General features: G+C 45.0%; 3 protein-coding genes across 3 annotated transcripts; 2 read left to right on the plus strand and 1 right to left on the minus strand.

The window, feature by feature from the left end:
* Positions 1–2: 2 nt before the first annotated feature.
* LOC6595092 (alpha-tocopherol transfer protein-like) lies at positions 3–2482 on the plus strand. The gene is made up of 3 exons (XM_002020118.2): positions 3–1471; positions 1539–1911; positions 1970–2482. Exons 1-3 carry the CDS (start codon positions 1179–1181, stop codon positions 2222–2224), a joined length of 921 nt encoding a protein of 306 aa, XP_002020154.1. The 5' UTR covers positions 3–1178; the 3' UTR covers positions 2225–2482.
* Positions 2483–2584: 102 nt separating this feature from the next.
* Positions 2585–3826, plus strand: LOC6595091 (alpha-tocopherol transfer protein-like). The gene is made up of 3 exons (XM_002020117.2): positions 2585–2921; positions 2990–3362; positions 3424–3826. The coding sequence occupies exons 1-3, from the start codon at positions 2620–2622 to the stop codon at positions 3682–3684; spliced, it is 936 nt and encodes a 311-aa protein (XP_002020153.1). The 5' UTR covers positions 2585–2619; the 3' UTR covers positions 3685–3826.
* A 35-nt stretch (positions 3827–3861) lies between these two features.
* On the minus strand, positions 3862–9845 carry LOC6595090 (myogenic-determination protein). The gene is made up of 5 exons (XM_002020116.2): positions 9153–9845; positions 7443–7565; positions 7301–7375; positions 4145–4223; positions 3862–4081 (listed from the first exon to the last, which is right to left on the minus strand). Exons 1-5 carry the CDS (start codon positions 9675–9677, stop codon positions 3891–3893), a joined length of 993 nt encoding a protein of 330 aa, XP_002020152.1. The 5' UTR covers positions 9678–9845; the 3' UTR covers positions 3862–3890.
* Positions 9846–18475: the final 8630 nt, after the last annotated feature.

Genomic DNA, 18475 nt, shown 5'->3' on the forward strand with positions numbered 1-18475 from the left:
ACATGAAACGTTTATACGCGACCATATGACGACTAGTGGTTTTGTGGCAGTGTCTGCTTTACTGATGCGATTCCTGCTGGATACATTTTATAATATAGCATGAATTGAATCATCAGGCCCTTTTTTACTTGAAATCCATTCTTTGTGCATCCATCATACGAGTAGTATGTGCCTGTAGCATTGTATATGCAAGAGAACGGCTTGGGAACAACATATCTCAAGTGCTTACAACAAAATACACTTATCAGCAATGAGCGTGTCAATTACAATCCGACTCTACCCTTCCAAGCTGGAGAGGAAAGTGGAAAGTGCCAACAGCCAGCAATGTGTCGGGTGTTGTGTAGTGCATTCAGTTAATGAGGCTCATTATTAATATGGCAACGATATGTTAACGTCGGGAGCCATGAGGAGCAGGCCGGCTGCAAAGGGAATTTACACGCGCTGCCCTGTCGTCAGGAAGATCAAAGAACAGTCTCCAGTCTCTCCAGTGGCAGTCGCCATAATGTGTTATGAGTTATTGGTGGAGTGGCAAACTGATCCGTTTCCTGGCCGCCCGATCGCTGGCTTGTCAGCAGCTGACAGCACCATGTCACAGCAATTTGCTCGATCTGTAGGTGTTCCATGTCAACTTCAGCGTCTCATGGCATCCCATGGCATCGCATCGCCACCAACCCGAGATGTCAGTGTAATGCCCTCTGACAGCCACTCAGATTGAATGCTCAAACACAAACTAAACTAAACTGGATACTATTTAGCGCTAGATTTATTTCGGGCATTAAATAGAGATCGCATTTCAGGGACAGAGTACCCCCATTCCCCCAGCGAGTCGGCGAGAAGTGCACTTAAGTGACTCAAGGGGACAGGCGCCGGATGTGCGCTATCATTGCCCTGTCCTCCTGCCCATGTTCCATGTCCCAGGCCCAGTCCCAGTCCCTTAGCTGGAGAAAAGTGCAAGTTATAAATACGAGTAGATACAGATACAATCCATGGAGTGGGAGTATCACGGTGTATGGGTAATTTCCCAAAACGATTTCTCCAGCCCTCCAGATAAGATTAGATTATGTGGCCAGCAGAGCACCATCGAGTGCGGGGAAAAGGCAAATTAGCCAACCATATCCAACCATCATAACCATAGCCATGGGCCAAATGTCATCAAACAGCGCACAGCCATCAGCACAATGCGACGTCCGCTCTCGCCGACACTGGCCAAGCTGGCCGAGAAGGAGGTGAACGAGACGCCAGACCGCATCCAGCAGGACATCATTATCCTGCGCGTGTGGATACGCCAGCAGCCGCATCTGCGTGCCCGCACCGACGACGACTTCCTGATTGCCTTCCTGCGTCGCTGTCGGTATAGCCTGGAGCAGACCAAGCGGCGCATCGATCGGTACTTTACCCACTACAACCTCTTTCCGGAGATCATGAACAATCGGTGTGTTACCCAGCGACTGCTGGACATCAACCGCTTGGGGTAAGCCATAGAAACCTTATCCATGATGTGGGAATCATCTTTAATCTCTCACCCTTCTCTCTTATAGAGTCTGCCTATATCCCGATATGCCTAAGGGCGACAGTCGCACTGCGCTGTTCATCGCTCGTTTTGGCCACTTCGATCCGAATCTATATATGCTGCGCGAGATCTATCACTTCACCTCGATGGCCATGGAGATTGTTGCCTTGGAGAATGATTATGCCTCGCTGGCGGGCATTTGTGAGATAATCGACTTGGAGGGCGTCAGCTCGGATAAGATGCGGCGATTCGACAAGGTTCTCTTTCGGAAATGGTGGAACTGGCTCTACAACTGCGGCCCGCTGAAGGTGAAGGAAATGTACATCATCAACATGCCCAAGGATATACAGGGAACGATCATGTTCCTCTACAATATTCTCAGCATGCAGGTTAACTATCCGGTAAGCAATCATCGAGTGCATAAAGTCGGCTCTGAAGCATATATTTCCCTTTTTCCAGATACGCGTCCTGAAGTCTAGTGAGGAGCTGATCGAGCATATTGGCAAAGAGACGCTGCCGGAGGAGTATGGCGGCACCAATGGTCATATGGGCGAGTGCATGGCCTACATGGAGGACCTGTTGAACAGCTATCGTGGCTACTTTGACCAGGACTGCCACTACGGGACCATCGAGGAGCTGCGACATGACGAGGTTACCCATTACGAGGCAGAGTTCGGGGCCAGCGGCTCCTTTCGCAAGTTGAACTGGGATTGACATTGACCCAGATCGAGACCCAGAGAACTCTCTCCGGGGACACCTCCGGATATCCCCCACACGTAAACGCCAGCGTATCTATATCCAAGCTCTGGTGTAGTCAGTCGATCAATTAAAGATAACACAAACTTATCGCCTATCTATCTATGCACCCAACTATCATATCCGTACTCCAGTAGGTACATATGTATCCGTATCTGTGTCTGTGCTGCCGGTTTTGGGTTCGTGTGGTGTCGTACCGAACAGAGTTGCCGTTCGTTCCGTTGCTAATTTACAAGGTGTTCCCTGATTAGATATACGTATCGCTTAGCGGCAGCGATGCCAGCGTCAGGGTAGCACCCACCGCGATGCGTCAGTGAACTTGGCATTCCGTTAACAGCTAGACAAGCTCCAGCATGGCGTCCGCACTCAGAACCCTAGACCCCGAACTGTTGGCCCTGGCCAAGATTGAGTGCAACGAGGAGCAGTCACAGCGCGAGGCGATTGTGGCCACGCTCCAGGTGTGGATTACCAAGTCGCCGCACCTCAAGGCCCCCACCGACGAGCAGCTGATCCTGGCCTTCCTGCGACGCTGCCGCTACAGCCAGGAGGAGACCAAACGGCGCTTCGACAACTACTACTCCCTGCGCAGCGTGTTCCCCGAGGTGCTCGGCTCCCGGCAGGTGGATGAGGCACTGCTGACGCAGCTGCAGCGCGGGTGGGTTGAAAATGCTCCGCCTCCCCACGGGGAAAAGAGAATGGAATTCATTGTTGTTCTATCCACAGCGTTCATGTGATACCCGCTCGTCCGGTCAGCCCCCAGGGACCACGGGTGATCATTTCCCCGTTCCGCCAAATCGATCCCAAGAAGTCGAACCCGCGCGAGGCCTTCAAACTCGTGTTCATCCTGCTGGAGCTGCTCGCCCTGGAGTGCGACAATGCGAGCATTTCGGGTCTCATCTGGGTGGTGGATGCCCGCGACGTAACCATGGAGCAGATGATGCAGTACGATCCGTTTCTGCTTAAGAAGGCCTTCGCCCTGGTGGATCAGTGCCTGCCCCTGCGTTTTGTGGAGATTCATATGATCAATATGCGTCGCGAGGGACAAACTATCTTCAATTTCGTGACCAAATTCCTTCCCTCCAAGCTGCCCTTTAAGGTGGGTTGTGCATCGAAATGGTCCCCAAGTGGATTCTAATCGATTTCCATCTGCTTTTCAGTTCGTGGTGCACAAGAAATCGGAGGATCTGTACGAGCACATACCCCGTGAGGCCATGACCATCGAGTATGGCGGCACCAACGGCTACCAGGCTGAGGCCCTGGACTATTGGCGCCAGCGTCTGTTGGATAACAAGGACTACCTTGCCCGCGATGCCCAGTACGGGACCAACGAGAAGTTGCGCGTGGGCCTGGCCAGTGCCTGGTCGAACGGAGAGCTGAATGGGATGAGCGGCTCCTTCCGCAAGCTGGAGCTGGACTGAGTGAGACGAGATGCTATGACGCTATTCATTGTTTCAATTATTGTTTAATTAAGTGCTAAGACTATACAAATAATTTAAGTCCTATGTACTATAGTGGTCACTGGGTATCTCGTGTATCCTCTTATAAATATTTTTACAATTACCTAATGGACATGGGGATGGTGGTGGGGATGGGCATGGGCATGGGGGCTAATCTTAGAGCTGCATTAGGTGCTGCATTTCCTTTTGAAACTCGCATGCAGACTTGTGGCTGGCGGTGGTCCCGTTGTTGGCGGCGTCTTGGTGGACACTGGCGTGGCGGTGGTCTTCACAGGCGTAGATGTTGTGCTCTTGTTGATGCTCTGGACAATGAGATTCAGGCAATCCAAGCTCGAACCATTAGCGTTCCCATCAAAGTCTGTCAATGGATAATGGATTGTTATGGCCATGGACTGGGGCACGCGTAGATATACAATCTTACCTGTAAATTGTCCATACTTTTCCATGTGTTTGTTGTAAAAACTGAGTTTATCTTCCAGATAAGCGCCTGCATAGGAACTCTGCAATGGAAACAGCGAACGTTTTAGTTTTAGCCTCCAATGAAATTGGGAAAACAATAAATTACACAAAAATACCGGCGACCGAAATGACAACGTCAGAACCTCTCTCTCTTTCTCTCCATCTCCCATCGGGCTGTCGTCTTGGCCAACAAATGCCATACAAAATGCAGTCTAATGATGAGATTAAGCCAAAATTTATGCCAGAACCGAGCAGCGAGCACCGAGCAGCGAGCAGCGACACCGACCACAGAGGAAAGTGAAGATTCCACATGGCCACAAAGTTGCAAGCCAATTAAAATGCATTGAACCAGTACAGCACTGTTGCATTGTCTGGGGTAGTGAGAAGTGCTGTATTGTACGCACTCTTATTAGCAATTAAATTAATTTGATGCAATATTTTTGGTGCGCATACGCAGACGACAAGGCATCCGGAGACAACGGAGATGCGCTCGAGATTTCATTAGAAAAAATTGCATTAACGCTTTTGCTAAGCAAATTATAATTGCCACTTCTGGGTGGGTTTGGACTTCGGTGTCGGTTTCTCCCCTCGCCAGAGAATGCGCCGTCAGTGCGTCTACAAGGATCGCATGGGATCGGGCACAGGGCATAGCAGAGCAGTCCATAAGTGTCACTGTGTGCGTGTGTCTTTTGTATTTTTATATTTAGAAGAACCGAAGAACTGAAGTGAAGAACACAACAGAACAGAACAGAACTCACACTGCACTTTTATAAAGCGATTTATCATTTTCCAAGCGTTTAGTGACAGCATGCGCTCGATATGCGACAACTCGAACACGAACACCACACTGTCTGTCCCCCTTCCGATTATGTGGAATTTGTGTATATTTTTCCACTTTACCCGAGTAGCAAACAGTTCTTCATATATATGTATGTATCATATGTTTGTATCTGAATGAAATGCCACTTATCATTTGAACATTTCGTTGCGTAAAGATTTTAAGCCGCTTTTTGGCGCGCTTCCTCTTAGAAGTTCCCTTCGCTCTTCGCTGCTTGTAACGGATATGAGGCATTATGCGATTTGTAAACCGCAAGCAACATGAATTTTTCCCACAAGATATATGGCTATAGAACGTTTGGCGATGTCATAATTCTTGAGACTGCGGTCTCGGATCCCAATAACGGGCAGGGTTTCTACTTTTTGCTCACATATCATGAGCTAGTGCCGCATAAACATAAAGAAAGTGTCTTTCAAAATTCGATTGTCAGTAATGATTGAGCTGTAAGACCAGACATACGTATGTACCCATAATCGAATTGTTCTAATCAAAGGAAACCCTATCGCTACCTGAGTCACTTGCACCCACCCACGTCCACCGTCCACCGTCCACTCGAGTGTCTCCATTTTACTGAGTCACTTGCACCTAAAAGTTCCAGTTATCACTATTTGCTATTTCGATTCCAATTACCATGGAAATCGCTAGCCAAACGATTTTAGAATTTCGGTTTCTGCCAGGTGTTGTACTCGCATTGAATATCTTTGAGTACTGCTATAAATTGTGGCCGATAAGCAAATCTATTGGAAGCTACAGATATACTACGATTACGAGTGCGAGTTCGAGTACGAGTGCGAGGTACCTGTTCAAATGGAGTACTCGAAACGCAGTTCACATCAGAGATATCGTCAAACCATTGAGGTTGAGGTTTATATATAGACAATCTCCAGGTTCAGTGTGGCCTGTGGCCCTCGAATAAATGGATATGGATGAGATGGATGGATTGCCAGAGTCTGAGACTAAGTCTCCAAATGCATTTCAATGTGTCTGCACGTTTGGCGTAGTGCCAGTTTTTAATCAAACTATGGCCGCACATTAATATCTGCCAATGGGGGGCGCACTATACAGAGAGAGAGCAGCATACAAATATGCAAAGTTTTATGGTAAATTAACAAATTTGTACATTAAAAATGTGAAAAACTTAAACAAACTGCATGGAAATTACTCAACCCAGTCGTCGCCCGAGTCGCAGTGAAACGAAAGGGGGCGTGAGGGCGTGTGAGTTTAACATCAAGATGGCAAAAATGTTTGCATAATTGTTGACAATTTGTTGGCCTGTCACATCACCCCTCCCAGCACGAGTATGCCCCACTCAAGCTGGGGCCCATGTCCATGTCTTGCAACACCTTTCGAAGAACGAACAGAACGAACACCCCGAGATCTTGTCATGTTTTTCCTGTGCAATTTGTCAACTGACACATTTTCTTTTTGTTCCCGTTCGCTCGAAACTATTATGAAATACATGCGATCCCCCCGAACATGGAAAATCAAATAAACGCGCGAGGAAAACTCTTCCAAGCCTCCTCCTAAAAGGTGCTTTTTTGTCGTCTATGGCTGCCCTCGAGGCAAACGTATTCGTTGTAATTAATTTACAACACGATTTTCATTTAGAGGACGGCCCTAAGAACGGGGCATATAAAAAGAAAATTTATTTATTGCATTTCACTAAATGCAGGCAACGACCTCCCATACGATACCATTCGATTCGATCCCACACCCGTACCATCCCTTCTTTTTTCTCTTTCAAACATAAATTCTCCAGCTATTTGTCCGCTATATTCTTTCATTTCTTTTTGGAAAAGTTTTCTCTCCAGATGCTGCCTCTTTAGCGTGTGATCATAATTCATAAATTCACGGTAATACGGAGAATCTTGGGAGGACGTGGAGGGTTGCCGGGCGGGAGGGGGACCGGTATCGGGAGCGGGAGCTTATTAAGTCGCACGTCAGCGAAGGCATAAATTTTGGTCAGCAAATACAACCGGGTATCGGATGGGATGGGACCTGGTATGGGATCTGGGATGTGGGATAAGATCTAGGTGGGGACGATGTATATTCTATTTTCATGTTCAGCAAAGCGGCCAGACCCTGAGATTTTGATGAATGTGCGTGTCGCCAAAGAAAAATGTATGAAAACGTTTTTCAGGCATGAGAATTTTACGAGAAAATAATTGCGGAACATTTTCCCCTCTATCTTCACCGCTCTACCTCCTCCTTTGCCTTCTTGGCCTCCTCTCTCCTTTACTTTACTCTTAATATTAATTGGCGTTCAGTGAAAAAACTTACCAGATAATCGGACTGGCAGCTTTTGCCGCTTAGACTCGGCGCCAGGTTGTCGCCATCGCGTGAGGGCGAGGATTCCTATAAGCCAAAGAAAGATCGATCATTAAGAGTGATGCCTGAAAATCCTGGGATGTTATGGCCGTACCTGAAGCAGATCCTCCAGGCTCTCGATATACTCGATGGCATTGCGCAAGATCTCGACCTTGGGCAGGCGCTGGTTGGGATTGGAGGATGTGCGTCGCTTCAGTATCTCGAAGGCCTCGTTAACCTAGAATATGAAAAGAAATCATCAATTAACGGCGATCGTAGAAATCATGGAAACCCATTAGGAACGTCATAAAAACACGGACAGCCAGCCCCATCATCAGATCGGGCGTGTTCCCCTTTAAGTGGCTGTTTAATAAAACATATTTCAAATTAAATAGAGCATCAAATTTTCAACAATTAAACCATTCGCCCACCCCATGGTCTTCTCTTTATGACAGCCAGCAGCAGTGTCAGACGACGATCGAGAGTCCCTCTCTCTGTCCCTGTCCCTGTCCTATCCTCCCCCTTTCGGCTTATGATATTTCGATTCCATTTGCATCGGTTAATGTCTCTATGTGGAGCTATAAATACTCGTACGGCTGGGGTTCATCTACAACTTTTACGATTGTCAAACTCATAAATGGTGATGCTTAACTCTTGGTCTTGGCAAATCTTCTTGTTTTATGACTGTTGTTGGGTGGTTTCCCTATTCATTCTTTTACGGCCTCGGGGCCCTCCCTGGCGGTTGGCAAACAAACGATGGCAAGTGGCAAAGTGTTAATTTCTGTGCTCTGTGGCGGTGGTGGTGGTGCAACAAAGTTGCAATTGAGTACTGCTTAGGATCCCACAAATAAGGAAATGTCATAAAAAATGTTGAATTAAGGAAGAAGCTAAGATTTGGAAATGAAAATGTGAAAATTATATTTTGTAATGGGATGTTAATAAGACAGATGGCAAAAAAACACGCCACACGGTTTTAAAATAAAAAAATAGTGAAATTGAATAGAATTTACTTTGATTTAAATATAAAACACATTTTTTAGGTCGTCCTATATTTCATCTAAATGGAAAATTAATAAATACAAAAATTAATGGCATAAACATTAAAGTCTGAGTGAAAATATAAAAATTGTGTATAACTTTTCCATTATCATTATCTTTTGGCTGATCTTCATTTTCTACTTTATATTTCCAGCCCAAGAAAACCTTATAACCGATGTATCTATGAATGGCTTTACAAATGATGTGTGGGATCCCCTCAACCGCATAAGAACTTAGTTTCAGATTAACTGAATTCATTGAAAGGATAAACGTATAAGTCAGAGTTCCGGTTACATGAATACAATACTACAATGAAAGGGTTTACTGAAGGATTATTTCGCCTCTAAAGGGTAGAAAGCCATATAAAATGTAGCTCATTATAAAGTTATGGTCTTGTCATGGTCACTTCCTTTGCTCTTGAAACGATTCCGAATAGATGTACACAAGTGCTGAATATTTTAATCCTGGACACGATTTTATATGTAAGGAATTCTCTTAAGGAATCTATTATATAATCCTTTTGATGAAATGAGTGATAGTATCATTTTGGAATCTAATCACTTAAAGTCAATTTTGGATGATAAATGGAGGGCTTGTTCCAAAATGGCACTTGCACCTATTTCTAATCATTTAAAGGATCATTCTAATTGTGTTTTAGTTTTATATCAGAGATCACTGATCAGTAACTATAAAAAAATTAGAAATGCTCCCAGATCTCATCTAGAAACTTCTTTCTCTGTAGCTACAGAAGCTACTTTCGAAGAAGCAATCGAAGCTACTTTCTTACCTTTCTCAGTCTCCTTCGCTCTCGCATGGTGGCCGCCTTCCGTCGATCCACGGTGACGCTTTTCTTCTTGCACGCCTTGCAGGCCCACGTGAGGCAGGGACGCGAGGACTGGGCCGAGGCGCAGACCAGTGGCGCCAGGACGTGCTCCTCGGAGTCCAGGCTGCTGTTCTCGTCGTCGTAGTCCGTGGTGTAGATGGGCGACGGGGTCATGGTCATCGCCAGCTGCTTGTCCACATCCGCCGGATGGCCACTCTGGCCGTAGCTGCACGAGGAGGCTGATGCGGAGGCAGAAGCGGAGGCGGAGGCAGTTGCGCCGCAATTTGGATCCTCGACGGCATTGAAGCGGCTGAAGAAGTTCTGCAGCGTCTGGTGGGGATTGTGGCTGGCATTGGGGTGTCCCAGAGATGGGTTGTAGCTGCTGTAGCCGTATCCGGGATGCGGCTGTTGCGGGTAGCTGTTGTTGTACTCCTGCTTAATGCTGTGGCCCGCGGCCATTTCACTGCCGACACTGTGGTACTTGGTCATCTTCACTGCCACTGCCACTTCACTTTAGCTCCGATGCGATCCTTTTGAGATCACTCTTTAGATCCTTTTGAGATCAATTCACACTCCGGATTCCGGATGGCCGATTCCCGATTCACGTGTCGACTATCGAGCGGCAGAGAGACAACGATCAACGAACCGATTCTCGCGGCAAGCGCAACACATTTGGTTGACAATATCGGGGGAAAATAAAGCAAAGAATGGAACATATGTACATATCTCGGGATCGGGGGCGCCCCCAGATGTGCTCAACGATCCGATCCGCTCCGCTCCGATCGTCGGTGCCGCATTTTGAGTGGCTGGGATGTGCTCTCGAGTGGATTCTATTTTTAGGGGCGCCCCGCCATTAGACGACATTGGCGGCTCTCTAAGTCAGAAGGACGCTAAATCGTCCCCAGGCCACGCCCCTCGCCACGATCGAGTATAGTCTGAGTTTATTTACGAGTCGAACGCCTCATGGCAATGCGGATTTTCTGCTCAATGAAAACTGTGTTCTTTCGTTGTTTGTGAAAGGCTTATTGCCCGTATATTTATGATCGCGCGGAGGGAAATCAAATAAATCGGATCCTACCTGAACAGCGATTAGTGCTGGGGCATAAATTAGTTGTGCGGCAGCAGAGCAATTCGTTAATGTGACACTTTTAGTGGAGGAGAGACTCTGAGAGTTTCCCCCAGTCCACAGTGTCACCGTGCCACAGTCCCCTCCTCCGCCTTTCAATTGTCTTCTCCGACTTTTCCATCGAGATTGAGTGGTTGGCTGGTGGGGGGATCTGCCCTTGTTTTTCCGACATCAAATTGAGCAAAAAATCAAACAGAAGGAAAGCGGGAGGAAAATAGAAAATGGTCTGAAAGAAATTCTGTTTATTTATCGCTACTCAAACACAATATATATCTTTGGAAATCACCTTTAAATCTTCCCAAGCGATATTGTAAATCTTTTTTTTCTTGGGCTCGTTGTGGTTTTCTTTTCCTGTGCATTTTCCATTTTCATTCTCCCATTTTCCATTTTCCACTTGGTCTTATTTCGCTTTCCTCGCTGTACTGTGATGGATGCTTTGTTTTGATTCGGTCTGATGGTATTTTGGTAACGCCGACTATTTGTTGTGCCACACGATAATCCCAATTGTAAATCCAATCATTATCGCCTGGCGAACGTGTTTGTTCGAGCTGTACGAATAAATACGTATTTTAAATAGTTTCAATTGGATAATAAAAAATAAAGTAGGGCTTACTTTTGTTAGTCGAAAGTTTTTATTAGCCCAACGGATCGATCTTTCAGATGAGATCTTTACAATATTGTGTACAGAAATATCTTGAAAAATGTTCCTACTAAGTGTCTTATGGGAACCGTTGCTTTATATGGCAACGTTAGCAATCAGAATCGTTAATCTTGTACAGGAGCATCCTCCTCCGATGTGTTTGTACAGGGACATATAATAGAACGGCGGTAATAATAAACGACGGCCGTGTCAAATGGTTTTCAACCAGTTTTCAATTCCGTAGTCTGGAATCCGAGTATTTCCGTTGGGTCTAGAACCACCTCCTCGATGCAGCGTGATAGTGTATCCGCCACTATATTTTCGACTCCCTTGCGGTGCTCGATCACAAAGTCGAACCTCTGCAGCTGCAATGACCATCTCGCTAGACGCCCAAGAGCCGTGGTGAGCGCCTTCTTCAGGGATTCTATGGCCGCTCTCGCTTCCGTTGGCAAGAAAAACTTCCCGCGCGGATGCTTCTTCAGGGCATCTGTTAACGGTACAGCTATGGTTGCGAAGTCCATGATAAAGCGCCTATACCATTCTGCGGTTCCTATGCAGCTCCGTAGCTCCTTCACTGAGCTCGGGTTCGGGATCCTTTGTATAGCCACAAACCTATCGGAATCCATTTGCAGCGTGCCACCTCCGATGATAAACCCCAGGTATTTCAGCGACTTAAAGCAGAATTTGGTTTTTTTTTATAGGCCTATCGTCAAATTTGCTCTTTTCAGGCACGGGCCACCAATCGCAGATGTGTCTGGAAGTCCGGGGCTATCACCAAAAGATCGTCCAGATACACGAAAACGTTTGATCTGAGCTGAGTCGGGATTACCTTATCCATCACTCTGCATTACCTCTGGGCAGCGTTACACAGACCGAAGGGCATCAAGCTATATAAGCAGGTCAACAACCTTGCACTTACTAGTGTCTAGTGTCTTACTGTGTCAAGTGTCAACCATGAATCAAATGCACCATTTGATATTGCCGTTTGTGCGCACTGTTAGCCAGGAGGAACTTTTGCATGAGATGGACCATGGTGTGATCAGCTTGATCTCGAATCTCCAGCATTGTGCGAGTGCTCGTTTCGTATTGATCTATGATGAACTGCACGTATAGTGGGCTAGAGGTGGATCCATCAAGTGGAAGGTGCTAGCGATAGCAGCCTTTAACTTGGATGGGTCTAACTTTCACTTTCTGCACTTGAAACTGGTAAGAAACTGTTAATATATAATGAATAGAACATATATTTTATTAACATTTATTCCCAGGCCTTGGGATCAAAAGATGTCATGGGCAGGGATGCAATATACAAAAGTGTCTCCATGGTGCTGGACAACATTGAGGCATATGGATACGGCCCGAGATTGATGGCCGAGCCGAAAATTTGCTTGCAAAGATGGACGCCGCCCAGAGGTACCCTATGCTCTGGGATGTCGCTCACCTGCGCAAGTTTTTGGCGAAGGAATACGACGTGATGGACACGGCCGACGATTGGCGATACGCGTTATATCCGTCTTTTCATCAGGAGCAGGAGGATATACGGCACTGGCTTGGAAAGGAGGTGGAACAGATGAAAAGGCTGGTTGGCCGGGTATGCTCATACCCGGAGACAGCATATATAAGCATATATATTATATGTATGTAAAGCAAGTATATAGAATATACGTATATAAAAATTTAAAAAAAATAAAATTAAAAGTTTAAATAAGGCTTTTTTGTTTTGTTGTTGTTATATGCCTCCTCGTGGCTCCATTTAAAATATGCCGCGAGAATTTTAGGAACTATACTACGCACCTAGCGACGTATCTACACAGTTACATGTAGTGTTCACGATTTCTATAACTAGAGATGAGCATTTTATGACGCACTCAGTGCGGCCAGATTTTGAGTGTCAAAATAAGCTAGATTTCCTAAAAATACAAGCTAGAACAAGCTAAAAATAAGGAAAAACAGGCTAAATAAAACAGCATATAAATATACACAGTTATAATTGTGTTATTTCATCCCATTCACTATTACTCCAATCGGTATATTTATCTCTGGAACGTATTAAATTTAAATATTTCCCGGTAATATTTTATTATATTTAATATTAAGTTTAAGGATTTAACAGTAATTTTGTTTCGAAGTTTGGTCTTAACAATGTTCATTTGACTGAATACGCGTTCTACGGTAGACTGTGTAAGCGAATAAATGTGCGACGCGGCAGCTTCTATCGGGAGTGGAATCGTAACTAAGCTAAGCCTTATGATCTATGTTCGCTTGAGCGCCGGGTAGATCGTATATCTCCCGAGCGTCCATGCGCGCGCGCGCGATAGCGCGCTGGGACCGGAGCGCACTGCGTATATGAGGCAGAAAAAGGCTATTCATTCACGCCCATCGAAGTGGAAAAGCGGAGGTGTATTAAGCAAGCGCCGCGGGAAAGTAAAGCTCCTCCCGGGCCGCGGCAAGGTAAAACACCTCGCAGACTTCCAGTAGATATGCAGAATGCCAACAAGGAACACCCAATTGCAAATCCAATGCCGTTGCAGAGGTTTAAGTACGCTCCGAGAAGATTCGTTGCGGAGGTTCAATTACCCTCCGAGATTTGTTGCGGAGGTTCAATTATTGGACGTTGACATGCAATGACTGCATCTATCAAGAGGCGATGCAATTACTGCACCGTCAAGTGGCCCGTGTGACACCAGCAGAAGGCTGTTACGCGCGGATCCCAGGCAAAAGGCAGCCCTCCTCCCGCCCAACCGACCGAGGGGCGCTGCCGCATGACGCGCGGTGCGTAGCCGAACCAAACGCGAGCATGCAAGAAAGATAGATATTAGACTAACCTTCGAGGAAAATTAGCACTAAACTTATTAAGAAATTAAGCATGCAATAAAATACAAAATACAAATACCACTACAATTACTAATTACTAGAAAGGTGTGTAAGGATTAGTAATTTAATAAGAGGAAGAGAATTAGTGGAGGATATAATATGGTAGAGGGAATTATAATCCGAGCATAAGACCCTAAACGGTTCATGCAAGGAATAATTCGATCTACAAAGTGGAAGGAACAACGGTATAAAGTTTCTAGTCAGTCTAATAGGAATCGTGAAGTTTATGCGGCTCAACAGATCAGGGCTGTCTATGTCACCCCTGATCAAGTTGTGCATAAATATCACACCAAGCATTTTTCTACGGTTAACTAAGGATGGAAGGTTTACTAATAATAGTCTACTAGAGTAAGATGGGAGTCTTACACCCGCATCCCAGTTAAGGCCCCGCAGAGCAAAGAGTAAAAAGTTTTTCTGTACTGATTCTATACGGTCCTGGTGTACTTTGTACTGAGGGCACCATACACAGGAGCCGTATTCTAAGATCGGACGAACAAGCGAGGTATAGAGAGTCTTTGTTATATAGGGGTCGTCAAATTCCTTTGCCCACCTCTTTATAAACCCAAGCACGCCCATGGCCTTATTTACCATGGTAGAAATGTGTTCGGAAAACTTTAACTTGGGATCTAACATAACACCCAGATCATCCACCAGGGTAATTCTCTCAAGAGAACCCCCAAATAGGGTGTAGGGAGCCAACAAAGGGTTAGAACGATGAAATGTCATAACTTTGCATTTCGAGGCATTAAGGTGTAACAAGTTTGCACAACACCATGACTGAAAGCTATTGAGATCGGATTGCAAGCGAGAATGAAATGAAATGTCCTTGTACTGGACACAGAGTTTAACATCATCCGCATACATAAGTACTCGAGAGTATGTTATTACTGAAGGCAAGTCATTAATAAAGAGTGTGAAGAGTAAGGGGCCTAGATGGCTGCCCTGTGGTACTCCCGAAGAAACCTTTACTGGTAAAGAGAGGGAGTTTTTGAAGAGGACTCTTTGAGACCTAGAACAAAGATAGCTAGAAATCCATCTCAGGAGGTTGGTCGGAAACCCTAAAAGGTCAAGTTTATGTGCTAAAAGGGAATGGTTTACAGAGTCGAATGCTTTACTAAAGTCGGTGTAAATAACATCCGTCTGTAAGTTACCTTGAAAACCTTTAATAATGAAAGAGGTAAACTCTAACAAGTTCGTGGTGGTTGATCGCCGCCTTATAAATCCATGCTGAGTTGGAGATATAAGTGACTTGCAGAGATGTTGCAAGTGCGGAGTTAAAACCTTCTCAAACAATTTGGGAATAGCGGATAACTTTGCTATACCTCTATAATTTTTTGCATCAGACTTGCTACCTTTTTTATGGAGAGGAATTATAAACGATTCCTTCCAGATTGGGGGGAAGCAAGAGGAATCAATGGACAGGGTGAATAGTTTAAGCAATGGTCCACACAGAGCCTCGGCGCAGTACCTGAGTACACAACCTGGAACCCCGATCCGAGAAGATTCGTTGCGGAGGTTCAATTACGCTCCGAGAAGTCTGGTTGCGGAGGTTGGCTGTTGTCTGCACCCGCCGACGGCGGGCCGATTATGGGTTTCTCGTAGCTGCTTTATACACAAAATTCAGCTGGTAATGTGGCCGTTGGTGTTGCGCTGCGGGCACACTGGGTACCAGTGCTGCCAGATTTTGAGAGTCACCATAATCTAGATTGAAGAGAAAAAAGCTAGAATAAGCTTAAAATTAAAAAGCTTACAACTGAGCTAACCATAAGAACACATCAAAATATGGGATATTTGAATTTTTAATTAAAGGAATGACATGATTTTATCCACTTCATTATACCATGGCCGAGTGCTCAGCAGTGTACAAACAAAGTGCAGGCATTTGCTCCTCTGTTTTTGAAGACTTTCTAACAAAAGGTATTTTGTTAGTTTGTGCCATGTTTGCATTGGACGCAAGCATGCTGGACGACAGCATGCTGGCGTAATTCCAACTTGGCTCCTATTGGTGTCTTACAAAAACAGCAGTACGCTTTTGTGGGGTCAGTTGGCACATTGCGTATTTTTTGTATGTAAATGTGCAAACATGTACAATACTGTAGTGTGATTGAAACTTATCAGCGAATAATTACCTTACATTTATAGACAAAATTGGACGATGTACCAAAATACAAACAATATATATGATTTTTGTCCGATTTATCGATACAAATTAAAAAATATTACAATAAAATCAAAAACAAAAATGGTTTTGTACTAAATTTTTTTAAGTTAAAATAAGCTAAAAGAAATTTGAAATAAGCTAGATATCACGCTATAAGCAATTCAAATACTTTTCAAGCTATTCGATTTTAAAATAAACCACATCTAGCTTAAAATAAGCTAAAATGGCAACAATGGGCATACTGGCTTATCGAATCATATAGTTCCGCTAGAGGGCGCAACAGTCATGCGACTCTCTTTTGCGGGCTGTAGGAAATTTCAAATTATAAAAAATCGTGTATTGTTTTTGATTTCTTCTTCCATTAAACATTGCTACTTAACTTACATTAAGCAATAAACATTGGAATAAATTTCATCAAAGTAAGTAGTCGTAGTTAATTAAGTGCTAAAAGGAAAGCTTCTGGACTGGTATATGTGTATGTATATATGTATGTACAAGTACATCACCTCAAGGATACGAACAGGGTATTCCCTTGAATTATTTTTGAAAAACCTGGAATCTGCGCCGAAACAATAAACCAATTTCCAAAATGATTTTTACCTGTACTACCTGTAGCTGGCGAAATTTTTGACGCATTTTCGAACATACGGCTGCTTATCAGCTGTGTAGGTACATATCTCTATTTAAAAGGATGGGTCTTAACAAGGTAACCACTTCCGAAGAAAACACAAGCGGCACATCACTTTCCAATTAAGACAATTATAAACGGATATGTTGCCGTTGTCTGCTCTGCTAATTGCCAATGCCCTTGCGTTTGTTGATCTGTGTAAATTGGCTGCAGCTTTCTCACCTGTTGTTCTGGTTGCTTATGCTGCTTCCACTGTTGCTGTTGCCATGGGACAGGTCTTCCCATTCATAAAAATGTGCACCATGCGGCAACACAGCGTAAAATTACGTCAGCCAATGCAAAAAAGAGAGAACGAGAGAGATGGCGAAAACAGATGGTGGCGGGTTAAATGTAAATGTGCGCAGTGAGAGAAAGAGAGAATGAGATGCAGACATTTCCAAGGTATGGTTCATAAAAGAAAAGGAATTCCGATAGAACCCTCCCTTCCGTAACACTTCAGCAAAACTATTAAGTACATATGTAAGCATCTCAGAGCAAATACAGAGCGAGAGAGAGTGGCAGGGATGCCGCCTCACCTTAAATAAATACACTTTAAAGCTTTACAAGCACAACGTAAACCAAATAATGAACGTGCATACATACATACATACGTATGTGCATACTTGCACAAGTACGAAACCACAAAAAGCCGGTTCAAGTCAATAATAAATCGCAAAAGAATATGTTTTCACATTGTATGCTTCCACAAGGCAATGAAGTCAATGAAGAGAGAGAGAGAGAGAGAGAGAGAGAAGCGTGTCAGTGTGTAGCCAACCCACTGAGGAGCATCCAACTGCGTGGCATTATTTGAGCGCGGAAAAACGGCGCATTCACAATCAACCGTTGGACGCGCGCTGTGCTATCCGGGAGCGACAGTGTTATTGTTATTGTTATTGCGAAACTCGAAAAGAGCGGGACAAAATGTTAATTCTACTCAACGTCGCGTAAACGAAACGGAAAGAAAATGCTGATAAAACAGAATAATAATAAACAATTGGTGCAAAAGTTGAACGGAAACTGATAAGTGCGTGCTGAGCCAAAAAGAGATTAGAGTATTCGACAATTAACTGTGAAAGCGGCAACAAATGTACAGGTACAGGTAATGCACAACTGCTGCAACAATGCCAAATTGTTGCATGCTGCTCTACATGGATATTCCTACTTTCCGAACAGCTTATAGCAGTTCCCATTCAGGAACATCTGTTGTCCAAATACAGCGAAAAACGGCGTTACGCCTGTGGCTTCGTGCACGGAGTCACGGATTGACACTTCGATAGGTAGATGTCCCAGTCTCTGTGATCCTTCTGCAAATACGTCCAAGGAAGTCTATGTAGATCTTTTGGCATAGCCTCTCCGTGACTACTTTCTGACCGATCCCTACTTTTTAATCTACACAAGGTCTTCTTCATTCCACCGGGTACAGCTGTGTGGTCTTCGTGGGCCTTCGCGATGAGAGTTTTCGTCAGTGCCGTCCGAGGATCTCCGTTGGGTCTAGAACCACCTCCTCGATGCAGCGTGATAGTGTATCTGCCACTATATTTTCGACTCCCTTGCGGTGCTCGATCACAAAGTCGAACCTCTGCAGCTGTAATGACCATCTCGCTAGACGCCCAAGAGCCGTGGTGAGCGCCTTCTTCAGGGATTCTATGGCCGCTCTCGCTTCCGTTGGCAAGAAAAACTTCCCGCGCGGATGCTTCTTCAGGGCATCTGTTAACGGTACAGCTATGGTTGCGAAGTCCATGATAAAGCGCCTATACCATTCTGCGGTTCCTATGCAGCTCCGTAGCTCCTTCACTGAGCTCGGCTTCGGGATCCTTTGTAT

The sequence above is a fragment of the Drosophila persimilis genome, unplaced genomic scaffold (assembly GCF_003286085.1).
Source record: "Drosophila persimilis strain 14011-0111.01,24,50 unplaced genomic scaffold, DperRS2 tig00000000-arrow-pilon, whole genome shotgun sequence".
NCBI classification, from domain to species: Eukaryota; Metazoa; Arthropoda; class Insecta; order Diptera; family Drosophilidae; genus Drosophila; species Drosophila persimilis.

Excerpts from the sequence above, each read along its gene's own strand:
- LOC6595092 (XM_002020118.2), top strand. The coding sequence starts at position 1,179 with ATGCGACGTCCGCTCTCGCCGACACTGGCCAAGCTGGCCGAGAAGGAG. Across the intron at positions 1,472-1,538 it reads CTGGACATCAACCGCTTGGG|AGTCTGCCTATATCCCGATA; the intron begins GTAAGCCATAGA and ends TCTCTCTTATAG. Across the intron at positions 1,912-1,969 it reads GCATGCAGGTTAACTATCCG|ATACGCGTCCTGAAGTCTAG; the intron begins GTAAGCAATCAT and ends CCCTTTTTCCAG.
- LOC6595091 (XM_002020117.2), top strand. The coding sequence starts at position 2,620 with ATGGCGTCCGCACTCAGAACCCTAGACCCCGAACTGTTGGCCCTGGCC. Across the intron at positions 2,922-2,989 it reads CTGACGCAGCTGCAGCGCGG|CGTTCATGTGATACCCGCTC; the intron begins GTGGGTTGAAAA and ends TTCTATCCACAG. Across the intron at positions 3,363-3,423 it reads CCTCCAAGCTGCCCTTTAAG|TTCGTGGTGCACAAGAAATC; the intron begins GTGGGTTGTGCA and ends TCTGCTTTTCAG.
- LOC6595090 (XM_002020116.2), bottom strand. The coding sequence starts at position 9,677 with ATGACCAAGTACCACAGTGTCGGCAGTGAAATGGCCGCGGGCCACAGC. Across the intron at positions 7,566-9,152 it reads AGCGAAGGAGACTGAGAAAG|GTTAACGAGGCCTTCGAGAT; the intron begins GTAAGAAAGTAG and ends TTCATATTCTAG. Across the intron at positions 7,376-7,442 it reads GCCTGGAGGATCTGCTTCAG|GAATCCTCGCCCTCACGCGA; the intron begins GTACGGCCATAA and ends TTTGGCTTATAG.